This window comes from Phaenicophaeus curvirostris, chromosome 1, assembly GCF_032191515.1.
Source record: "Phaenicophaeus curvirostris isolate KB17595 chromosome 1, BPBGC_Pcur_1.0, whole genome shotgun sequence".
Classification (NCBI taxonomy): Eukaryota; Metazoa; Chordata; class Aves; order Cuculiformes; family Cuculidae; genus Phaenicophaeus; species Phaenicophaeus curvirostris.
In genome coordinates this window covers 89,600,343-89,618,454 of record NC_091392.1, presented here as the reverse complement: position 1 = coordinate 89,618,454, position 18,112 = coordinate 89,600,343, and the positions used below count along the sequence as shown (strand labels likewise).

Genomic DNA, 18,112 nt, shown 5'->3' with positions numbered 1-18,112 from the left:
TCTGAGCTCCCCTACCCTTCCTCTCAAGGTTATCTTTAAAAACATATTAGCGAGTAAAGGGGGAGGAGTGGGAGGAGGGAGGAGGAGAAAAGTGGTTTTGGGGGGAGTCATCTATATACTTTTAGCCAATGGCATAGCTAATGGACAAGCGACGAGCGTCTCTGATTAGTCAAAACCCTGTCTCCAGAAGAAACACTGTCTTCTTTTTTTAAATAATCAGGTTTGGTTTAACTGATATTATCTACGTTTTGCTTTTGCCTGTATAAGCGAACCTTGTTTGGGGTTTGCTTTTATTTTGGGGGGAGGGAAGGTATTTTTCAAGATTCTGAACTTCTTATTTTTTTAGGACAGGATATTGCTAGTTTGCAGAGGTTTGAGATTGTACCAGCTCAGAAGTCAGAGAATAGTCAAATCAGGTGCCACATTCTTTAGCTTTGCTCAAAACAGTTTCTATAAATTGTTTTTCAGGGCAAGTTCAATTTTTCTGAGGCTTAGAAGATTTTACTTTCTTTGTCCATTTATGATTGTTGTTTTCTGGCGAGAGTAATTCACTCATATGAACATATTTAAGGAAAAAAAAAGTTATAACTACCATCTTAATTCTACCCTGTAGTTAGTTGTTCTGTATTAAGTCTCCACTGCCCTGCCAGTGCCCCATTCCTGCCCTGCAGCCCTTCCAGCTCCCCTAGCCCTGGGCTCCCCACACGTAGCCTTATGAATGTATTTGAAACATAGAGGACACGTTTCCAGTGTATCATATATTCTTCCATGATTTGAAACTTGACTTGATGTTCCTAACCACACACAGGCTTGCTTATTGGCCACAGTCCTGGTTTCCAGAGAATTGGGTTGTTCCTTCTTCTGACTGCTCAGCTTACATGGCTCTTGGCACATGTACAGTGCTTGCTTCTCTTAAAGAGTTCTGATTTCCTTCATTTTTGATTCACAGTATCAATACTGCTGCAACTGTGGCTTAGCTTACAGTCGGCCCTTTCAGCATTACATGAATCGAATGAGATTTCTCACTTTTTAAACTGCTGACCTTATTACAGCTTTGTGCAGTCCATACTAATTTGAAACTTCTACTACCGGTCTTCATCATCCTTCCTCTCTTCTGCAGATAATTTCATCTTCTCCTTCCTCTCCCCCCCTGCTTGTTCACAGACCAGGTGTGTCTTCAGGATTCTCAAAGCTTTGATCGAATTGCTTACTGGAGCATGCTTAAGCCCCAGGCAGATAGATCACATCTATGTATGTCTCCTCAGGCAACGAGCAACTCCAAATTACATAGACAGCAAATCAATCCCTCCAATGCACTCTGGACACGCTCAGATTCACTCTGCCAGTGCTCAGGCTACGTGTTCCTGTGTGGCAGGTACCTGGTAGACTTCCAGGCACCTGAAAAAGCTGTCAGGTGTTACTAAATGACTGGCTGCTGGTTTGAGGGATATTTAGATGGACACTCTCTTGTATAGATATGCTGATGACTTATAAGGAGCTAGTTATATACAACCACCTTCCTATTAGTAGGGGACTAGTGGACTCTGTTTTTCACGGAATGTGTGAGGATCTAATTATCTCAGCAACAGTAATTCAGCCGTCACAAACTCTGAAAAAAAGATCAGTGTCTATAAAAACACTCTGGCTTTGATTACTGATTTGTGTGCTACAGGCATTAAATGTGAACCTGTAAGGGAGCACAGGGTAAAAATCATCTTCTCACCACCTGAAGATTACAAAAAATACACCTACTTTTCAGCTAAGAGTTGCATAAAAACACCCAAATATCTTACAGTTTATAGAAATGGTTTTTGATAGATTCAGTGCAGAGGTGAGTTTTGTGTCATCTTTGCTTCTTTCTTTCTGCTTCAAGGAATGTGCTTCTTTTTTGTTTTTCTTCCAAGGAGCCCTGGGAAATAGTGGCATTCCCTTTCCATCAGCACTGGAGTAGATTAGTTGAACGCTATGGACTGTGGTATAATGGTTCTGCCTTTCTTGCAGAGATGGACCTACATGTTATTTTACTTTGCACTTCGATCCTAACAGCTTACATGTTGTTGCAAACTTTAGATATCAGGTACAGATTTCTTTCACTCTATCTCACACTGCTATATACACCTTCTTGAAATTCACTCTCCCTCTTCCCATCCCAGAGAGACAAAAAAAGTGAGTAACTTTTTTAAAAGCTTAATGGAACCATAATGATAGGCATATGTCCATGTATTCTTGTGCTAGTAGTTCCTCACGTTGTTGTCTCCCTGTAGTTTAACAGCCTTAAAACAGAAAATTAGATGGTAAACTTTTTCCAACGGGGATCAACTCTGTTCTCTTGTATCTGCTCTATATTTCTTGAATGCTCTGATTCGTGGATGTTGTTATGTGTTGCCATATTATGGAAGCATCATTTCCTTATCTAGAGAGAAGATTTGCAAAGTTAATACAAAGCTTTGTCATGAATAATGAAGTGATCCAAGTGAATTATCCAAGTGAAGCAGCAGCAGGTACATTTGTCAGTAGTCTGTAAGCCTTATGGTTTTTTTGTGTGGTATTGATTTACTTAGGTCACCATGGAGGGTCTTCCTCTTCCTGGAGCTCATTTCCCCGAGACAGAGCCAAGCTCTGAAAAATACTCAGCGCACCAAATTTCCCTTCGTAACATTTCTGCATAGATATTCCAGAAAGCTCAGCACATGATGTGCTAAGATCCAAAAGATGTAATGAGAAGTTTTGTCACCGGGACAGCCTCCACCCTCTCCTCACCCCTCTCCTAGATTTCCATAGCACTTTCCTCCTCTCAGACCTTGCCAGATATGTGTAAATTTTCTGCTGAAGCAACAGCTACTGGCTCAGCTTGGGTGTGTGTTCTTCCATTTTGGGTACCCATCTTGTCCAGCTTTCTACGCAGCTCTGAAAAAAAAGCAGCTGCTGCGTGCTGAGTAGTTTTGAACCTGAGAGCGAACCTAAAGCTTTTGTAACCACATGTTCAGGGCAGATACTGTAATCATGGTCCTGCACTTGGCCAGCTTTGCTTCTCTGATGGTCCTGCCTTTCTCAAATGCCCTTGTGAAGTGTGTCTTGTCAAGTGCCTGTACCATTCCTTGGATCATCTTTGCAGGGAAGGCTAAGGTATTTCCAACAGTACCAAGGGGAAAGACTTAATGTCTTTGTTCACAGCTCTGTAATGCTGTGATACGTGGTCGCCTGCTGATTTTGTGGCAGAATCACTAAAGGAGATGCACAGCAGAAGTATCTGCACAGGAAGTATGAGGGCTTGTTGATTTAGTTTGTTACACACACAGACAACTCCCTTTAGAAATTTCTGCAACTGAAGCATTTATGGTAGTGAGGTGTGGGTTTGGGGTTTTTTGTTCAATTTTTTTTTTTACATTCTCTATTTTAATGATAATTTAAATGCGGTTTTATTCCAGCTTGTACGTGTGCTTTTATAGAAGCACTGGCATGTAGATAAAATAAACTATGTATCTGTCAGCTATTAATGATGATAAATGCTGAAAAGGATCAGAGGTTCATTTGGCCGTAAAAGAGAGTGTAATAGTTTCTAAATGATCGTGCTTCAAAAATGTTCTGTAAGAAATAGAGATTTGCAGACCTAATTAAAAAAAAACAACAAAAAACTAAAAAACCCTACCAAATTGGCTGAAACTATGCTATAACCTAGGTGAAGGCAGGATCAGAGGTAACCAGATGAACGCTAACCAACAGAAGTTTCACCCCTGAAAAGAGAAGAGAGGGGACCACTGATTCAGGTAAAATTGTGGGCATTGAGACAATGCAAAGGAATGGGTTGAAATAGTTTCATACCCAGAGCAGTTGTCTACAAATTGTAGTGTAGCAAGAAAATAGTATTTATTTCCTTTTTATCTCAGCCTTTTTTAATTTATATTTTTGTGTATGGTTTATAATGTACATAATATACATAATACAGCAGTACATGTTTTAATATTTTTAAAAATACATGTAGTAGTGGTGCACGATCAAAAAGTTTTTACTAATGGGGTTCATGATAAAAAGGGTTTGGAGACTACTGACTTAGAGGAAAAATGGTTATCATTAAAGCAAACCTGTGCTATTTCTTGTATTTGGAAGACACACATCTAGAAGGTCTCTCTGAAAATTATTATTAGGGTAGGTTTTTCTTAGCCTGCCAGGTTCTGTGCCACAGACAGAAAGATACAGAAGGCAGAAGTAAAACCAGGGAGACTCAATAAAGAGATATGAGGGGAATCCATGGGATTTTCTGCTCATTCTGGCTGTGTGAAATGCTGATAGATGGTGCTGAAATTCAAAAAAAAAACCCAAAACAAAAAACAGCAACAAAAAAACCCCAGCAACGAAAAGTGCCCTTTTTATTATTAGGAAGAGAATATTTGTTGAGAGAGGCAATACCTTGTGGTAAATTAACTAATAGTATTGGAAGAAATGGGCAGACTTTTGGACAGCTTTTCAGGTCTGAATCAATGACTCCTGAAGCAAATGTGACAGATGAAGAAGGCTTTTTCATTTCTTACCTCATTTCATGTTGTGTATCAACTTAATTTAATACCAGTGGTGCCGCCTCTTACAAATGTTTCCTTATTTTCTTAGACAGTGAGAGCTAAAATGACACAAACTTTGTACGACACAGATTTTTTTTGCAACATACTAGGGTTTTGTTTGTTTGTTTGTTTGTTCTGTTTGCAGCGCTGTAATGTTAAACTCTCTGTAGGTGCCCAAGAGCTTCTGCACATGATCCAGGTCTGCTACCAAGTAAACTTCAGGTTTGCAGAAAGCAAGAACAGCATTTAAACCGTAGCCATCAGTTTATTCCCTTTGTGCTTTCATGTACAAACTGCCACAGTTTCTGTTCAAAAGCAAGCTTTGACTTTTAAAACTTGTCAAATGATCCTGTTCTGTCGCTCTGCTGGGGCACGCTGAGGAGGTGTGAAAAAAGGAGAAAACGAAAAATCATGGATGTTAGCAGCGAAGACTCTGTGTGTTCATTTGGAACATTTTATTGGGTATTGGAGGGGTAATTTTCCAGAAAAAAAAAATCCAGGTGAAATCTGTAGACAGTATTTGAAATTAAATAAATAAAATGAATACACATCTCTTCCCTCTGGCTGTTCATGAGCAGCTGCACACATCATATTGATCAGGGCAGATTATGAAGAAGAGGAAACCACTGTAGGCTAACTCGGTAATGGAAGTAGCAGTGTCTGCAAAATTTTCCAGAATTGATTCTCATTTTTATAAGATTGGATCTTTTAGGAGAAAAATCTACAGACTTTCCAGTGTTGATAATTCACCACTCTCTACAGTGAACAGTTCCAGTTCTCCTTATCCCACAGTTTAGGACACAGAGGGTTTGTTTTTTCTTTTATCATTTTCTAGCTTCAACTTCTGATAGTTTTGCCAGGTACACTGAAAAATATATTATCGAATTTTTTGTTCCCTACTCCCATTACCTGTATTTTATGGTCTTGCAACTCCTTAAGCTCTTTCTTTGACAAATTAAATTGCCTGACCTTCTGTGATGTGTTTCACTGAGAGAGGTTTTCTAATTGCTCAGTGATCTTCATGTCCCTTTTCAGGTTTCTCTCTACTTTATCAACATGTTAAAACTAGACATGCTATTTCAGCAGCCACTCTAGATGTGACATAACTTCTTTCCTCCTTGTGATTAATCTGTTTATACATCTGATGTTGCAGAAGAGTTGTGGTTTTGACCCCAGCACCATTTTGCCAGTTGGTAATCCACTGTGACCCGTTAGTCCTTTTCGTTTTGTGCCTCCCAGGATAAAGTTTTATGTCAGGTAAGTATAGCCTCCACTCTTTGCTCTTAAATGAATGAGCTCATCAATGACCTTATTGAAATGCATGTTTGCTTGCCCCGGGCTTCCAGATGATCAGGTCACCCTGTACCAGGGCTCTCTCCATGTCATTATTTACCGTTCCCCCGCAGGCCTCGTGTCATCTGTGAAGTTTATCAGCGATGCTCTGTTTTCTCCCAGGCCATTGGTAAAGATGTTAAATATTTTAGAGTCTAGCATAAATCCTGGTCAGACCCCAAAAGATGCGCATGCAGATAGTTACATTATGAGGTATTCCTGAGACAGTTCCATGGTCTGGAAAGGCGGGGTGTATAGGTAGAGGTTTCTTAATTAGATAGAAATTCTAATATTTAAAAAATTATTTTGTTGCACCAAGTCAGAGAAGTTTCTAATACTGCTTTCACTTTTGCCATCCTAGCTTCCTACCTCGCTGCAAAATTGCTTCCTAGCTGCTCTGGGAGAGGAGTTGGTCAGGGTCATTCCCCAGAAATCCTCAGAGATGTGAAAACCACAGATGTGATTCTGTTTTTTCTGAGTATTTGTTTGCTGTTTTGCAGGTTGGTAAAATAAAAACTGGGTGTGGTGGTCTCTCAGCCAAGGGAGTTGTTAACCAGTTTTAAGAGTCCACGTGTGGGTCTGTGTGCCAGGGATGGGAGAAATGTCCCATTTGGGGCATGAAGCCAGTGTTGCCAATTTTTGCCATTTTTACTAACTCTTTTTTTTTTCCTTACATGGTGTTTGTCCAAGTCATTCAGCCAGGATATAGTGTCACCACTTTTACAAGCAATCAGGCAAAAAAAAAAGAAAGAAACGTGAGCCTTGTGGCTGCAGGGAGAGACTGAATAATTGAAATTGCAGAAACTAGAATTTGCAAAGGGGAAGGGTTTGCAAACAGTTTCTGTAAAAATTCATGGCTATTACAGCAGGTATAGGACATTGGGACTGTGACTCTCAATTCCCAAGCGCCTGTGTCTGGCAGGTGTGCAATTTTGGCATTAATCAGTGCCACACTCATGCCAGGCAAGGGCAGCGCTGGGATGTGAAGGCATGGAGCTGGGCTGCTGCCATTTGAGCTGAATCTGATACAAGAAGTAGTTACAATTGCAAAAAGTGGAATATTTTTTAATTTAAGCTAAAGTAGAGTTAAGTTTCATCCAAGTAATTGGTTTTTTTAAGTTAGACAGAATGTCCCTTAGATAGCATGTTTCCTTTCTCTGATAGCATGTTTTAATTTAGACAGTGTTTTTCCAGACACTGTTCATTCTTTAGAGATGATAACACCTTGCGTTCAGTTTGATCTATGCTGAACAGATGAGTCGTCTTTTGTAATCATGTCTGTTTGCAGTGTTTCCTTGTCTCAAATGCAAGGTCAGAGAGAGCTGGTTCCAAAGCTCCAAATTAGCAAGAGATTTGACTGTTGTGAAGTTCATATTAAAATTAGTCCTTGGTAAGTAATAGAATATGCACAATTTCTGGGAAAATTTATTCACATGTGTGTAAGTGGGGAATCTGTTCTGTCCCAGCTCTTGTCTCGCTGCACGCGATTGATTGAGATCACTCCATCATGTTGCCCATAAAGACACTTGCTTTCTAAAACTCCAAAATGAGCCTCAGAGAGTTTATTGCCTCTGTATTCCTCTCTTGTGAGACCTCAGCTAGAGTATTGTGTCCAGTTCTGGAATTGTCAATGTAAGAAGGATATGGAGCTGTAGGAGCAGGTCCAGAGGAGGCCTGCAAGGATGATCAGAGGACTGGAGGCCCTCCCGTACAAGGACAAGCTGAGAGAGTTGAAGTTGTTCAGCCTGGAGAAGAGAAAGCTCCGAGGAGACCTTATAGGGACCTTCCAGTACCTGAAAGGGGCTACAGGAAAACTGAGGAGGGACTGTTTACAGGAGCATGGAGTGATAGAGTGAGGGGGGATGGCTTGAAATAGGAGAGGGGCAGATTTAGACTAGACGTAAGGAGGAAATTCTTCATGCTGAGGGTGGTGAGGCACTGGCCCAGGTTGCCCAGGGAAGCTGTAGCTGCCCCATCCCTGGAGGTGTTCAGGGCCAGGTTGGATGGGGCCTTGGACAGCCTGATACAGCAGGAGGTGCCCCTGCCCAGGGCCGGGAACTGGATGATCTTTAAGGTCCTTTCCAACCCAAGCCATTCTAGGATTCTGTGGTTCTGTGATTTTCATTGCCAAGCTGGGTCTGCACCCAGTGTGGGGCCGTGAGTTGGGGCTCTCAGGGTGACAGGCACCGTGTACCCACACGGGCGGCTGAAGGAAAGAGGCGCAGTGGGCGCTGGGGTAGCCGGTGGGCGTCGAAAAGGTGCGGGTTGGCCGCCAGGGAGGCGGCGGCGGGACTACAACTCCCAGCAGGCGCCGCGCCGGGGTGTGGCGTTGGACAACTACATCTCCCATGGTGCCTTTCGACCGGAGCCTCATAGCCTTTACGGGGTCGGGGGCGCGTTAGAACTACATCCCCCAGGGTGCCCCGCGCGGCGGGGGCGGGGCGCCGGGCACGGCGGGGCGGAAGCGGCGCGGTGGGTGGGAGGCGGCGATGGGTGTTGGGGTGTGTGAGGGGGGCAGAGGGATGGGGAGCAGAGGGATGGGGGTCCGAGGTCTTCGCCCCGGGTTCGCCGATCGCACGCTGCGGAGGGAGGATGGTCCGGTCGGCCTCATCCCGGCGGCGGGGGGCAAGGAGCGGGCGGCTGCGGCCCGGGGGAGCCGAGGGGCTTTGCCTTCGCACGGGGCCTGAGCTCTTCTTACGGTCCCTTAGCAACCCCCTGTCCCTGCAGGTGTTCAGGGACAGGTTGGATGAGGCTTTGAGCAGCCTGGATCTGTGGGAAGTGTCTCTGCCCATGGCAAGCGGTTGGAACTCGTTGATCTTTAAGGTCCCTTCCAACCCAAACCATTCTGCGGTTCCATGATTCTTGCCGCCCTGTGCTGGATTGATCCTGCTGGTGCTGTTGCCCGAGGGCTCTTGCCGTCATTTCTCCCCTTTCCTCCCCCCTTTTAATATTTCTTTCTTAATGACTAATGCTATTTTTGCTAAATAACTTAATTTTTAAGTTTTGATCTCGCAAGCTTTGGTTTGCTTCCCACTTCTAGATTGCTTCTTTGTGAACTGGTGGTGTTGAAGAAGCTGGATGAATGGAACAGTTCGGGCAGATGGGAAGTTGGCAATTCATGCTCTCCGCTTACCACAGGACAGAAACAGTGTTGTGTCTCTGAAGTGACCTGGAAGCATCGGAGCTGTGTGTCTTGACGGATTCTGAAGACCTCTGAAGGTAAACCAAAATGTTTGGTAGCATTCTTTCCTAACCCTTTGTTTCCCTAAGCATTGGAAGGGTGATCCTGTTGACACCTTCTTTTAGACCACTTCTGCCTCTTGTGCTTTCCCAAAGAGCAGGCAGATTGCAAATATGTATTCTGAGAAAATGCCAGCAAACGCTGTCTTACTTTATTCTGATGTCAGGTAAAGGAGTTTCTTAAACGTGGTGGCCTGCTGTTGGCTGAAGGGAGTGATCATTGCAGCAAGATAAAAAAATAAGCATATTTGTGTATTTCTTTCTGCTGTGCTACAGTAGCTTCTTCAAATGCCTAAACACTCTTCAGTCTTACAGTTGATTTTTTGCCAGAATACCTTCTTCTGTGCTGTTCTGTGTTTTTAATTTTTCAACTCTAATGATTTGCCCTTGTTTTTTCACCCTCGTCTATGAGGTGCATGTGTCTAGTCATTCCTTGGAATGTTACTGCTAGTTTGGCCTTTGCCTTCTTTTATGAGCTGGTGCTTTGAAATTTTTGTGTCTCCTTTAAAAAAATGAGTATAATTGCAATATCCCACGGAGCACTTCTACTTGAGTGCCTGTTTACTGCTGCCTTGTGTTCTATATTCATTTCATAGTTTTGTTTCAGCCTTAATTTCTTTGAAATAGCTTCTGCCATTAGAATAAAATGTGCTGGTAGTGCATTATGAACACATGTTTTCTAAAATGATGGAGGGTTCTTGCTGACAGCCTGTAAAGGCAGAATTGGCTTTATTTATTATAAGTCCTTATGTCTTTATAATTAACGTAATACATGGCGATAGTAATGTTATTTTTTGGTAAGTAATCTCATTCTAAGGCACCTCCTACATACTGTTCTGCATAGAACGTTTTGCAAAGTGCGACATAATCTCTTAAACACGCTGTTTTTCTTTGTGGTCTTCTCTGGTAACTATTTCTTACTGCTCCTGTTGAGCTCTGCCTGTGGCTGGGAGAACGACTGTCTTTAACAGAGCAAAGGACATCTTGTTTAAATGTGTGTGTCCGCTTTAAACGAAGATGCTTTGGATATACACAGTGAATGTGTTGGGTAGTCAAGTCTACTGTGCTCTGGCAGGAAGAACTTCTAGTTCAAAATTTGCCTGAATTGTTGCAGAGTTCACCATCTCTTCTGTGATTAGTTAAGGTGCTAAGCAGAAGTATTGAGGGGACCTTTATTACAAGGAGCTGGGGTTATGCTCTTGCCCTGGCACTCTCTTCTCCATACTGAAAATCCACGTGTGTTCTTTCTGGGACAAATGCCACAGAAACCCCCCTGCTACATTTTGGGGACTGTAGCCACCTCAGCTGCTTTCTACTTATCCCCAGAGCTGTGTATTACAGGGATCAAACATCAGTAGATGTCCATGTCCTTTTTAACAAGTAGGTAATGAACAGTGGACGGGGCTTTCATTTACTGTTTGATTTTTAACCCTTCATTTTACTTGTGAACCATTCTTAGTTGCCAGCTGACATCAACTGTGTGAAGTCTACTGTATGCCATTGCACAGAAAGCTGACCAGAAGTGTGGGATTTTGTTTTAATGATGCTCTGATAGGGATATTCCCGGCACTAGTGTTCTGTACCTGGCAGCAGGGATGTTGTATCTGAAACTAAGATATTTTTCTTTTTTTTTTTGAGCTAGTTGTTTTCTTTCCATATGTTAGGTACAAAGTTGATAGGACTTCATTATTGTAAGCATTTATATTAAAAAACGGTGGCAGCAAACCAGTGGTCCAGTAATGTCCTGCTTAGGTTCTTGTTTTTGCCAGACACTGCGTGTGTGTCGAACTTGTAGGTTCTTGCAATTCCTTTTTCCAGCAAAAGCACTTTGTAAAGAGAGGAATCTGCTTCAGAGGGTTCCTCCTGCAATGAATGTGACTGCAATGTAGTGGAAAATCCAGACCAACCTGCTCACCAGCCTGTTCTGCTGCATGCACAGGGAGTGAGTTCCCAAAGATCTTCTCAGCTCTCAGCTCAGCTAGGCAACTCAGTTCTGGCCCTGGGGATGGAACTCACCCTATTTGCTCTGTATGAAGTTTGTGGAGGCAAAGGGGATCCTCAGTGAGCTCAGCGGGGACGAATGCTGAGGTCAGCCCATATGGCAAGTTATTCTCTCCCTTTTCTGCTCATCCCCTGCCCTGTGTACCTTGAGCTAGATGGCAGTAAATACATAACCAAGGATTAAACACTGCACAGAGTATTTGCTTTCAACTCTCTGTTTAATTCTACATCTTCTAGATAAATAAGCCCAGATACAATGCTTTTTTTTCCCCTCAGTATTTGTCTTAGTTTATAAGAGTTTATATCTTGTGAATTATTATTTAAGTACAGTTGTGGTGTGCAAACTTTCTGTATTTTAAATGGGTGCTGCTTGTCAGTTCATTCAAAATCAGTTCTATTCTTACGTGTTACTGAGGATGCAGTTAAATTGGACATATTCTCTATAGTATCCCTTCTCAAATATGGAAATTAAGCATAGGGGATGGTATGGGTACACAACATCTCTCCTCCCCAATCCTGTTAGCCAGTCTCAACCAAACAGAGAAACAGACGGGAGGGAAAACAAACGAGAATGGCATTGTAAGTAGCAAACATCAGCACCTTTGAAACTCCTTGGTTTAATTTGCACTTCATTTCATGGTTCAGAATTTCTTATTGGCAGCTCTGACTGGAGTGCTCATGGTTTTCCTTGTCAATGTTGTGTTTTAAGGCATTTGCTGTTTCCAGTTGCGGTTCCTTCACTTGCAAAGAATCTAGAGCAAAATATTTTGATCAAAGAGTGTGGGAGAAGGGAGGTAGGACAAGCAGCGGACAAGAGCTGATTAGATAGTAGCTCATGCCACCAGAGTAGCTCGAGCTGCTGAGTTAACTTCAATTGATTTTTAATTTTTTTTTTGGCAAATGCATCGAGCCTGATTCATCATAATCCATAAATTTAATCAAGCACAGAAAATGCATGAGCACAACGGGCATCTGAAAGCCCTCTGACGTATTGCACTATCTGTAAAACATTCCATGTATTTGCAATCAATTACTCATTAAAGTCACAGTATTGTCATAAATGTAAGCATGTGTGGTATCTGTATTTTCCCATGCCTCCTTTGACCCTGAATTTACATGGTTTGTGAGCACAGCCCTGCAAAGGAGAACAGAAGTGACCCCTAATACAGGGAGCCAGAACAAGGTCCTCATGCCAGCACGTGTAGGCCTTTCAGTTTTGGAAGCTCTTGTCATACTGTTCCTTGTGGAACAGGGCATTTTCACTCACATTGTTCTAGTGCTTCTGAAGAAACAGTGTATGTGTGTGGCATTACTATAGTATTTACCATAATTTCCAAATCTGTCTTAGTTGCTTCCTTCATGCTCTGTCTCCAGTGCCTACATATCTTTCTCTGATTCCCTAAAGGCTTTCCTGCATCTTGGCACGGCTGCCCTTTTGTGAACAGCCTGGAAGAGCGTTTTTGGCATGCTTGTGGTTCTTATCTTTGCTGTAAACCCAAGCTGTGAAAGCCTTATGGGATGGCAGACTAAAAATAACTTCTACCCTTGGTAATCTCTTAAGGAAAGATAAGTCTTCAGCCTGGATGCTGTGGATGGATTCTCTGCAGTTCCCTACAATCAGGATCACAAATGGCAATGAGCTGTGCCATCTGCTTTGGGGCCAGAGTTGCTGTTGCTGTGACGGTTGCCATTTTAGAGGGAAGGTGGCAGTGCGGCGTGGACGGGAGAAGAGTGACATCTGCCTTGGATCTGCAGATCTGGCAGATGCTGACTACTACTGTAGACTTACTCAGTGTTCCTTTGACTCCAGCGTGTCGGAAAAGGACAACATGCATATCCTGAAGGGTATTGCATAACGGGAATGATGTCATGAGTTTGACAGTGCTAGGATAACTTTGCATTTACTGTCAGAGGAGTTACTCACTTGTCCCTCTCTTTCCTTACATCAGCAAGGGTGCGATGATGGATAACCGTTTTGCTACAGCGCTAGTGATCGCCTGTGTCCTCAGCCTCATCTCCACCATTTATATGGCAGCTTCCATTGGCACTGACTTCTGGTATGAATACCACACCCTGTCCCCGGCTGAGAACATTAGTGAAGCTGGTAGGAGCATCTGGGAGGAATTTGTCAGTGAAGAGGCAGATGAGAAGACCTACACAGAGGCGCTCTTTCAGTGCAACGGCACGGTTGGATTGTGGCGGAGGTGTATCACTGTACCCAAAAACTCTCACTGGTACAGCCCACCAGGTATCTCTGGAGCAATTAACACTTCCCTAGCTTGTCTGGGGTGGTATGTGCTAACTCCCACACAACATATTCATGCCACTTTTTTCTTCCACAACGCTTATTTGGTATTTTTTATAAAGGCAGTCTAAAGTTTGAACAAAGCAAAAGACAAAACAGTCTGTGGCTTTCAGTGCTACAGACTCTGGGTTTTGACACATGGTAGTTGTTCTAAGTTTTGTCTGGTATAACCTGATTTTCTCTTGTGTCTGCTGTCTAACTGGGGATGAAGTTAGTGTTGCTCTGCCAGTCGCTGTCTTTTTAGGAGAGGTCTGGGATCCAGCAGTGGAATAAAGATACTGCTTTATCAAGGGGGTACTCACTCCTTTACTCCTTTCTAGCAGTCGTTATTTTGCTTGTATGTCATACTGTGGCATCAGTACATTTTACCCAGCACTATGGTACAAGGAATGTGAAATATTTGTATTCTTTTTTCACAGTGGTTGCGGACTAAAGTGTATCAAGAAATTATTTTAATTGCTTCAAAGTAGATTTTGAACACATACTGTGTGTGAAACCCTTCATTTTGAATCTTCTTGAAAAAACGTACTTTCGAACACTTTCTGGAGAAAAAACATTATATGAAATACTTTTTTTCCTTTTTACTGTTTTTTTAATGAAAACACTTACTCTGGAAGACACTTAAACCAGCTCCACTCAATAACATTTTCAAAGCAAACTCTGAGGGGTAAAAGGAAAGAAATATAGTATAAAAAAGCAAGCATTTTCTAGTTTTTAAATAGTCCTTTCTGTCCTAATTTTCAGTGGCGTGTTTAGTAAGATACTATGTTCTGCACATGAAGATAAGCACAGCTCAGTTGTGGGGCTCTGAGCAGAAGAATATGTAGGAACATGAGCATCATATGCCACATTTCTTTCCCAGTCTGTCAAGCGTGGCACAGTTCTCTGTGGATGCTCAAAGTGAACTTGAAGGTTCTGGACGTTTGAATGCAGTCTCTCATTGTAATAACTACTTTATTACGTTAAAGCATCCTATAAATCTGTTTTGAGAGGTTACTTTTTTCTCTAAAATGGAACTCTGAGTAGCTTCACAACTTAAATGTTTGGGAAAAGAATTGTAGGTGGGGGAAAAGGAGGCATTGTAGGTGGAGGGACAGGAGTGAGACACCTAATGGTAATTTTTCTTTTTTGTGATTTTTCTCTTTTTTTCCCCAGAAACTGATATGACTACAAACTGCATCAGTTTTTCCCTTTCTGATCAGTTTATGGAAAAGTACATAGAGCCTGGAAATCACAATAGTGGCACAGATTTGAATCGTACTTGTAAGTGTCTTTCACTTCTGGCAGGTAAACAAGGAGGATTAAAAAAATGATGTTTCTCAACTGCAGTCAATAGTGAGGGAAGCATCTGTATCTTGCTCTGCTTTTTTTTAATACAATAGCACAGACCATAGATCAAAATGTAAAAGGAAAACTTAGACATGTTTGCAAAGGTTTTGCCTGTGACGGCAGTTCAGGAATTTGGGAGGTAACAGATTTAAGTTCTTCCTACTTCATTGGAGCCTTTTGTCCTTTCTAACTATGAATGTAGAATGTCTGATGAAGCAGAAAGGGTGTGGGTAGAAATGGAATGTAACATGATGGGAGAAGATCAGTTTCTAGCATGTCTATAGCGGGCTTTTCTTGTGTGTTTCTTGCCCATGCAGATCTCTGGCGATTACAGTTTCTCCTGCCCTTTGTCAGCCTCGGCCTCATGTGCTTTGGGGCTCTGATTGGGCTCTGTGCTTGTGCCTGTCGTAGCCTTTATCCTGCCATTGCCACCGGAGTCCTCCATTTCCTAGCAGGTAGGTCTCTTGCCATCCACCACTTACCCTTCCTCCTCCAGAAGCTCATAGTGACATCCAGAGCACTTCAACGGTGAGCTCATTGTGCTTCGCTGTTTCCTTCCCTAGGGCTTTGTACGCTGGGCCTGGTTGGCTGCTATGTAGCTGGGATCGAGCTGCTCCATAAGAAGCTGCCCCTGCCTAATGATGTGAGGGGTGAATTTGGCTGGTCCTTCTGCCTAGCCTGCGTCTCAGCACCTTTGCAGTTTATGGCAGCTGCTCTTTTCATCTGGGCGGCTCGCACCAACAGAAAGGAATTCACTCTCTTGAAAGCGTACCGTGTAGCATAAGTGCTGCTACTGAAGTATTGGGTTTCCATGTTTTAGCCTCTTCTCCCTCCAACCCTTACTACTTTTTTCTTTTAGTCAGAAGTTTGCCTTGCACTGCATGCTTCTTGCCAGCTGAGACAATTTAGCCTGCAGGCCCTGAAGACAAAGACCTCTGGGCTAAATGACCATTATCTTGCCAGAAGTCTGCAGAATTTGAACAGGTTTTTAAATCGGGTTTTTTTAAGAATTATTACTATTGTTTTTTAAGCTTCTTTTAGTTATTAAATACCCCCTCGGTTAGTAGTACGTGCCCCTTTCTAATTTTATTACCCTATCGGACTTGCGGAAATAGGAGTGATGTTGTGAGGCAGAAGAGAGATAGGAAAGTATGCAGGTAGGAAAGAATGGGAACCTCGGTGCACAAATAACAAATAATCAGGAGCTGGCTGCTGTATGACCCAAGCAAGCAGTACCTATAGGGACCCCGGGGAACTCAGAAAACTCTGTTATGGAAATACTGTAGCTGAATCAGTCCCATAGCTTCAGTTTGGGTCTCTTATTCTAACTAGTTTGCTACTTCATGTAGCTTCTGCCAAAACTAATGCAGGCAGAACAGTTGGCTGTGGGAGTGCCTGCAGAGCACACCATCCTGAATGCAGACTCTGCACTTGCTTTTGCCAAGGAGCGGGATAAGCTGGCCAACATGAAGCTTTGTGCTGCTCTAGCTACTCTGCTTCCAGGACCCAGGCTAGTTTGGCATATGCACTACATGTGGTTGTGCACTCTAATCTTAACCTGTGGTGCTTTTGCTTGCTGTGAAATAAGGTTTTTCCTCCCTCTTGTGTTGAAAATGACCTTTCAAGTTTTTTGGTTTTTGTTTAGTGAATTTGTGTATATGTACATGTATAAACCTAACTTTTTTTAAAGCTCACCTATTTATCCTATCTAGCACACAACAGGATTTTTTTAAAAGGTGCTGCTCTTTCCCGTCTTGCCCCAAACCTATTGTTTAAATGAAATAATAAAAAAGCTCAGAAATTTTCATCATTGCGTGAATCTCATGGGACGGTGAGGGAATGGTCTGAAGGGAATTTTATTTGAGAAAAGAAAAGCCAATGGCTAAGTAGTTCTCTGTTTTCAGGGAAATGTCACCAGAAACAAAGATGTTTGGTTAGATTTATTTTTTTATTTAAGTCTTGGGCTCCTGCTAACTTTACATTTTCTCCTACTTATCACTGGGAGGTGCAACACCCCATAGTTTTTAATTAGTTCACAACTTCATATTTCTTATAAATCACTGCGACTCTTGCCAGACTGGGTGGTATGTGTTATCTAGAAAACCGTGTTTCAAGACTTAAATTGTTTAATTCTGCCTTAATTCCCCTCGTGTTCTTACTCTGTGCTTAAGAGAAGAAATATGTCTTAGAAGAAATAAATCTGGACAAAATGAATAAGTCTGGCAAGAATTCGGTGAGATACTGTTGATGAGAAGGGCAGAGAAAAAAACATTTTTATCTCACTGCTTTTTTTTTATTGTGTTTTATGCTTTTCTTTTTAGTAGGTGTTTCTGCCTGGGTTGTGTTTGCTGGGTCAGGGTCACTAAAGATCAGGATAATCTACTCGGATTTTTTCTTTATTTTTTTAACATATGTGATAGGGATCAACCTACTTCTGTTATCATCATTGGAATCGTTACAAAATGAAACAAAGATGATGATGAAAATCAGGATCACTGAAAAAGCAGCAGTGTGCCATTCAAGATAATCCACTTTCTTCTGCTGTTGAATAATTTTTCATGTTTCCTCCTAAAATAGCTTCTTTCCTTCTCTACAATGTCTGGGCCAATTCTAATCCTGAGAGAGGGAATGTAGTACTTTTGTGCAGTATCTGAGAGTAAATGAAAATCCGTGCTGCTGATGTGTACTGATATGGCACTTTTAAAAGAGTCGTTTGTTATCTCTAACTTAGGTAGATAAGGCCTAACTGCTTGACTTGTATCGTTCCTTATTTGTCAGAAATAGCAGGGCATGCAAGCCTCATTGCAGTTCAAAAGGCCAGGAAGGTCCTATTCTGCAGTTTGAGAGGAAACGCTGCTGGTTATTTTATCTGTGGATGTTTTCTTCTTTTTTCAGGAGCTAGCAGAATAATCACATCTTGTGATTTTCATCAGAGAAATGGGAACCTGTGTGCTTGCTCTCATCTTGTATCAGAAGCCTGTTTTTCTGAAGTGTAAATCTCAGTTGAAATGTAACATTCTTCCTTCCAAAAGGAGGATTGTTATGGAGAGAAAAGGGAGCATTAGAGGTGCTGTCAGTCCTTTCTCAGTCGTTTTAAGTATCAGCAAAACCAAGATTGCTTGCTCTTTTCTGTGCCTCAGATAAATACTACCGGTTTTCTCTGCCCTGAAATGAAGGGGCCAGAGAAAAAGAATTGTGAGGAGCGGCTGAAGGAACTGGGCTTGTTTAGCCTTGAGAAGAGGAGACTGAAGGGAGACCTTATTGCTCTCTACAGCTACCTGAAAGGAGGTTATAGAGAGGAGGGTGCTGGCCTCTTCTCCCAAGTAAACAGGCGATAGGACTAGGGGGA

General features: G+C 42.3%; 1 protein-coding gene across 1 annotated transcript; it reads left to right on the top strand.

Moving 5' to 3' along the window:
- Positions 1 to 8,343: 8,343 nt before the first annotated feature.
- Positions 8,344 to 16,617, top strand: CLDND1 (claudin domain containing 1). The gene is made up of 6 exons (XM_069867614.1): positions 8,344 to 8,355; positions 8,929 to 9,107; positions 13,079 to 13,377; positions 14,590 to 14,697; positions 15,081 to 15,218; positions 15,327 to 16,617. The coding sequence occupies exons 3-6, from the start codon at positions 13,089 to 13,091 to the stop codon at positions 15,545 to 15,547; spliced, it is 756 nt and encodes a 251-aa protein (XP_069723715.1). The 5' UTR covers positions 8,344 to 8,355; positions 8,929 to 9,107; positions 13,079 to 13,088; the 3' UTR covers positions 15,548 to 16,617.
- The last annotated feature ends 1,495 nt before the right edge of the window (positions 16,618 to 18,112 follow it).

Excerpts from the sequence above, each read along its gene's own strand:
- CLDND1 (XM_069867614.1), top strand. The coding sequence starts at position 13,089 with ATGATGGATAACCGTTTTGCTACAGCGCTAGTGATCGCCTGTGTCCTC. Across the intron at positions 13,378-14,589 it reads TCACTGGTACAGCCCACCAG|AAACTGATATGACTACAAAC; the intron begins GTATCTCTGGAG and ends TTTTTTCCCCAG. Across the intron at positions 14,698-15,080 it reads CACAGATTTGAATCGTACTT|ATCTCTGGCGATTACAGTTT; the intron begins GTAAGTGTCTTT and ends TTGCCCATGCAG.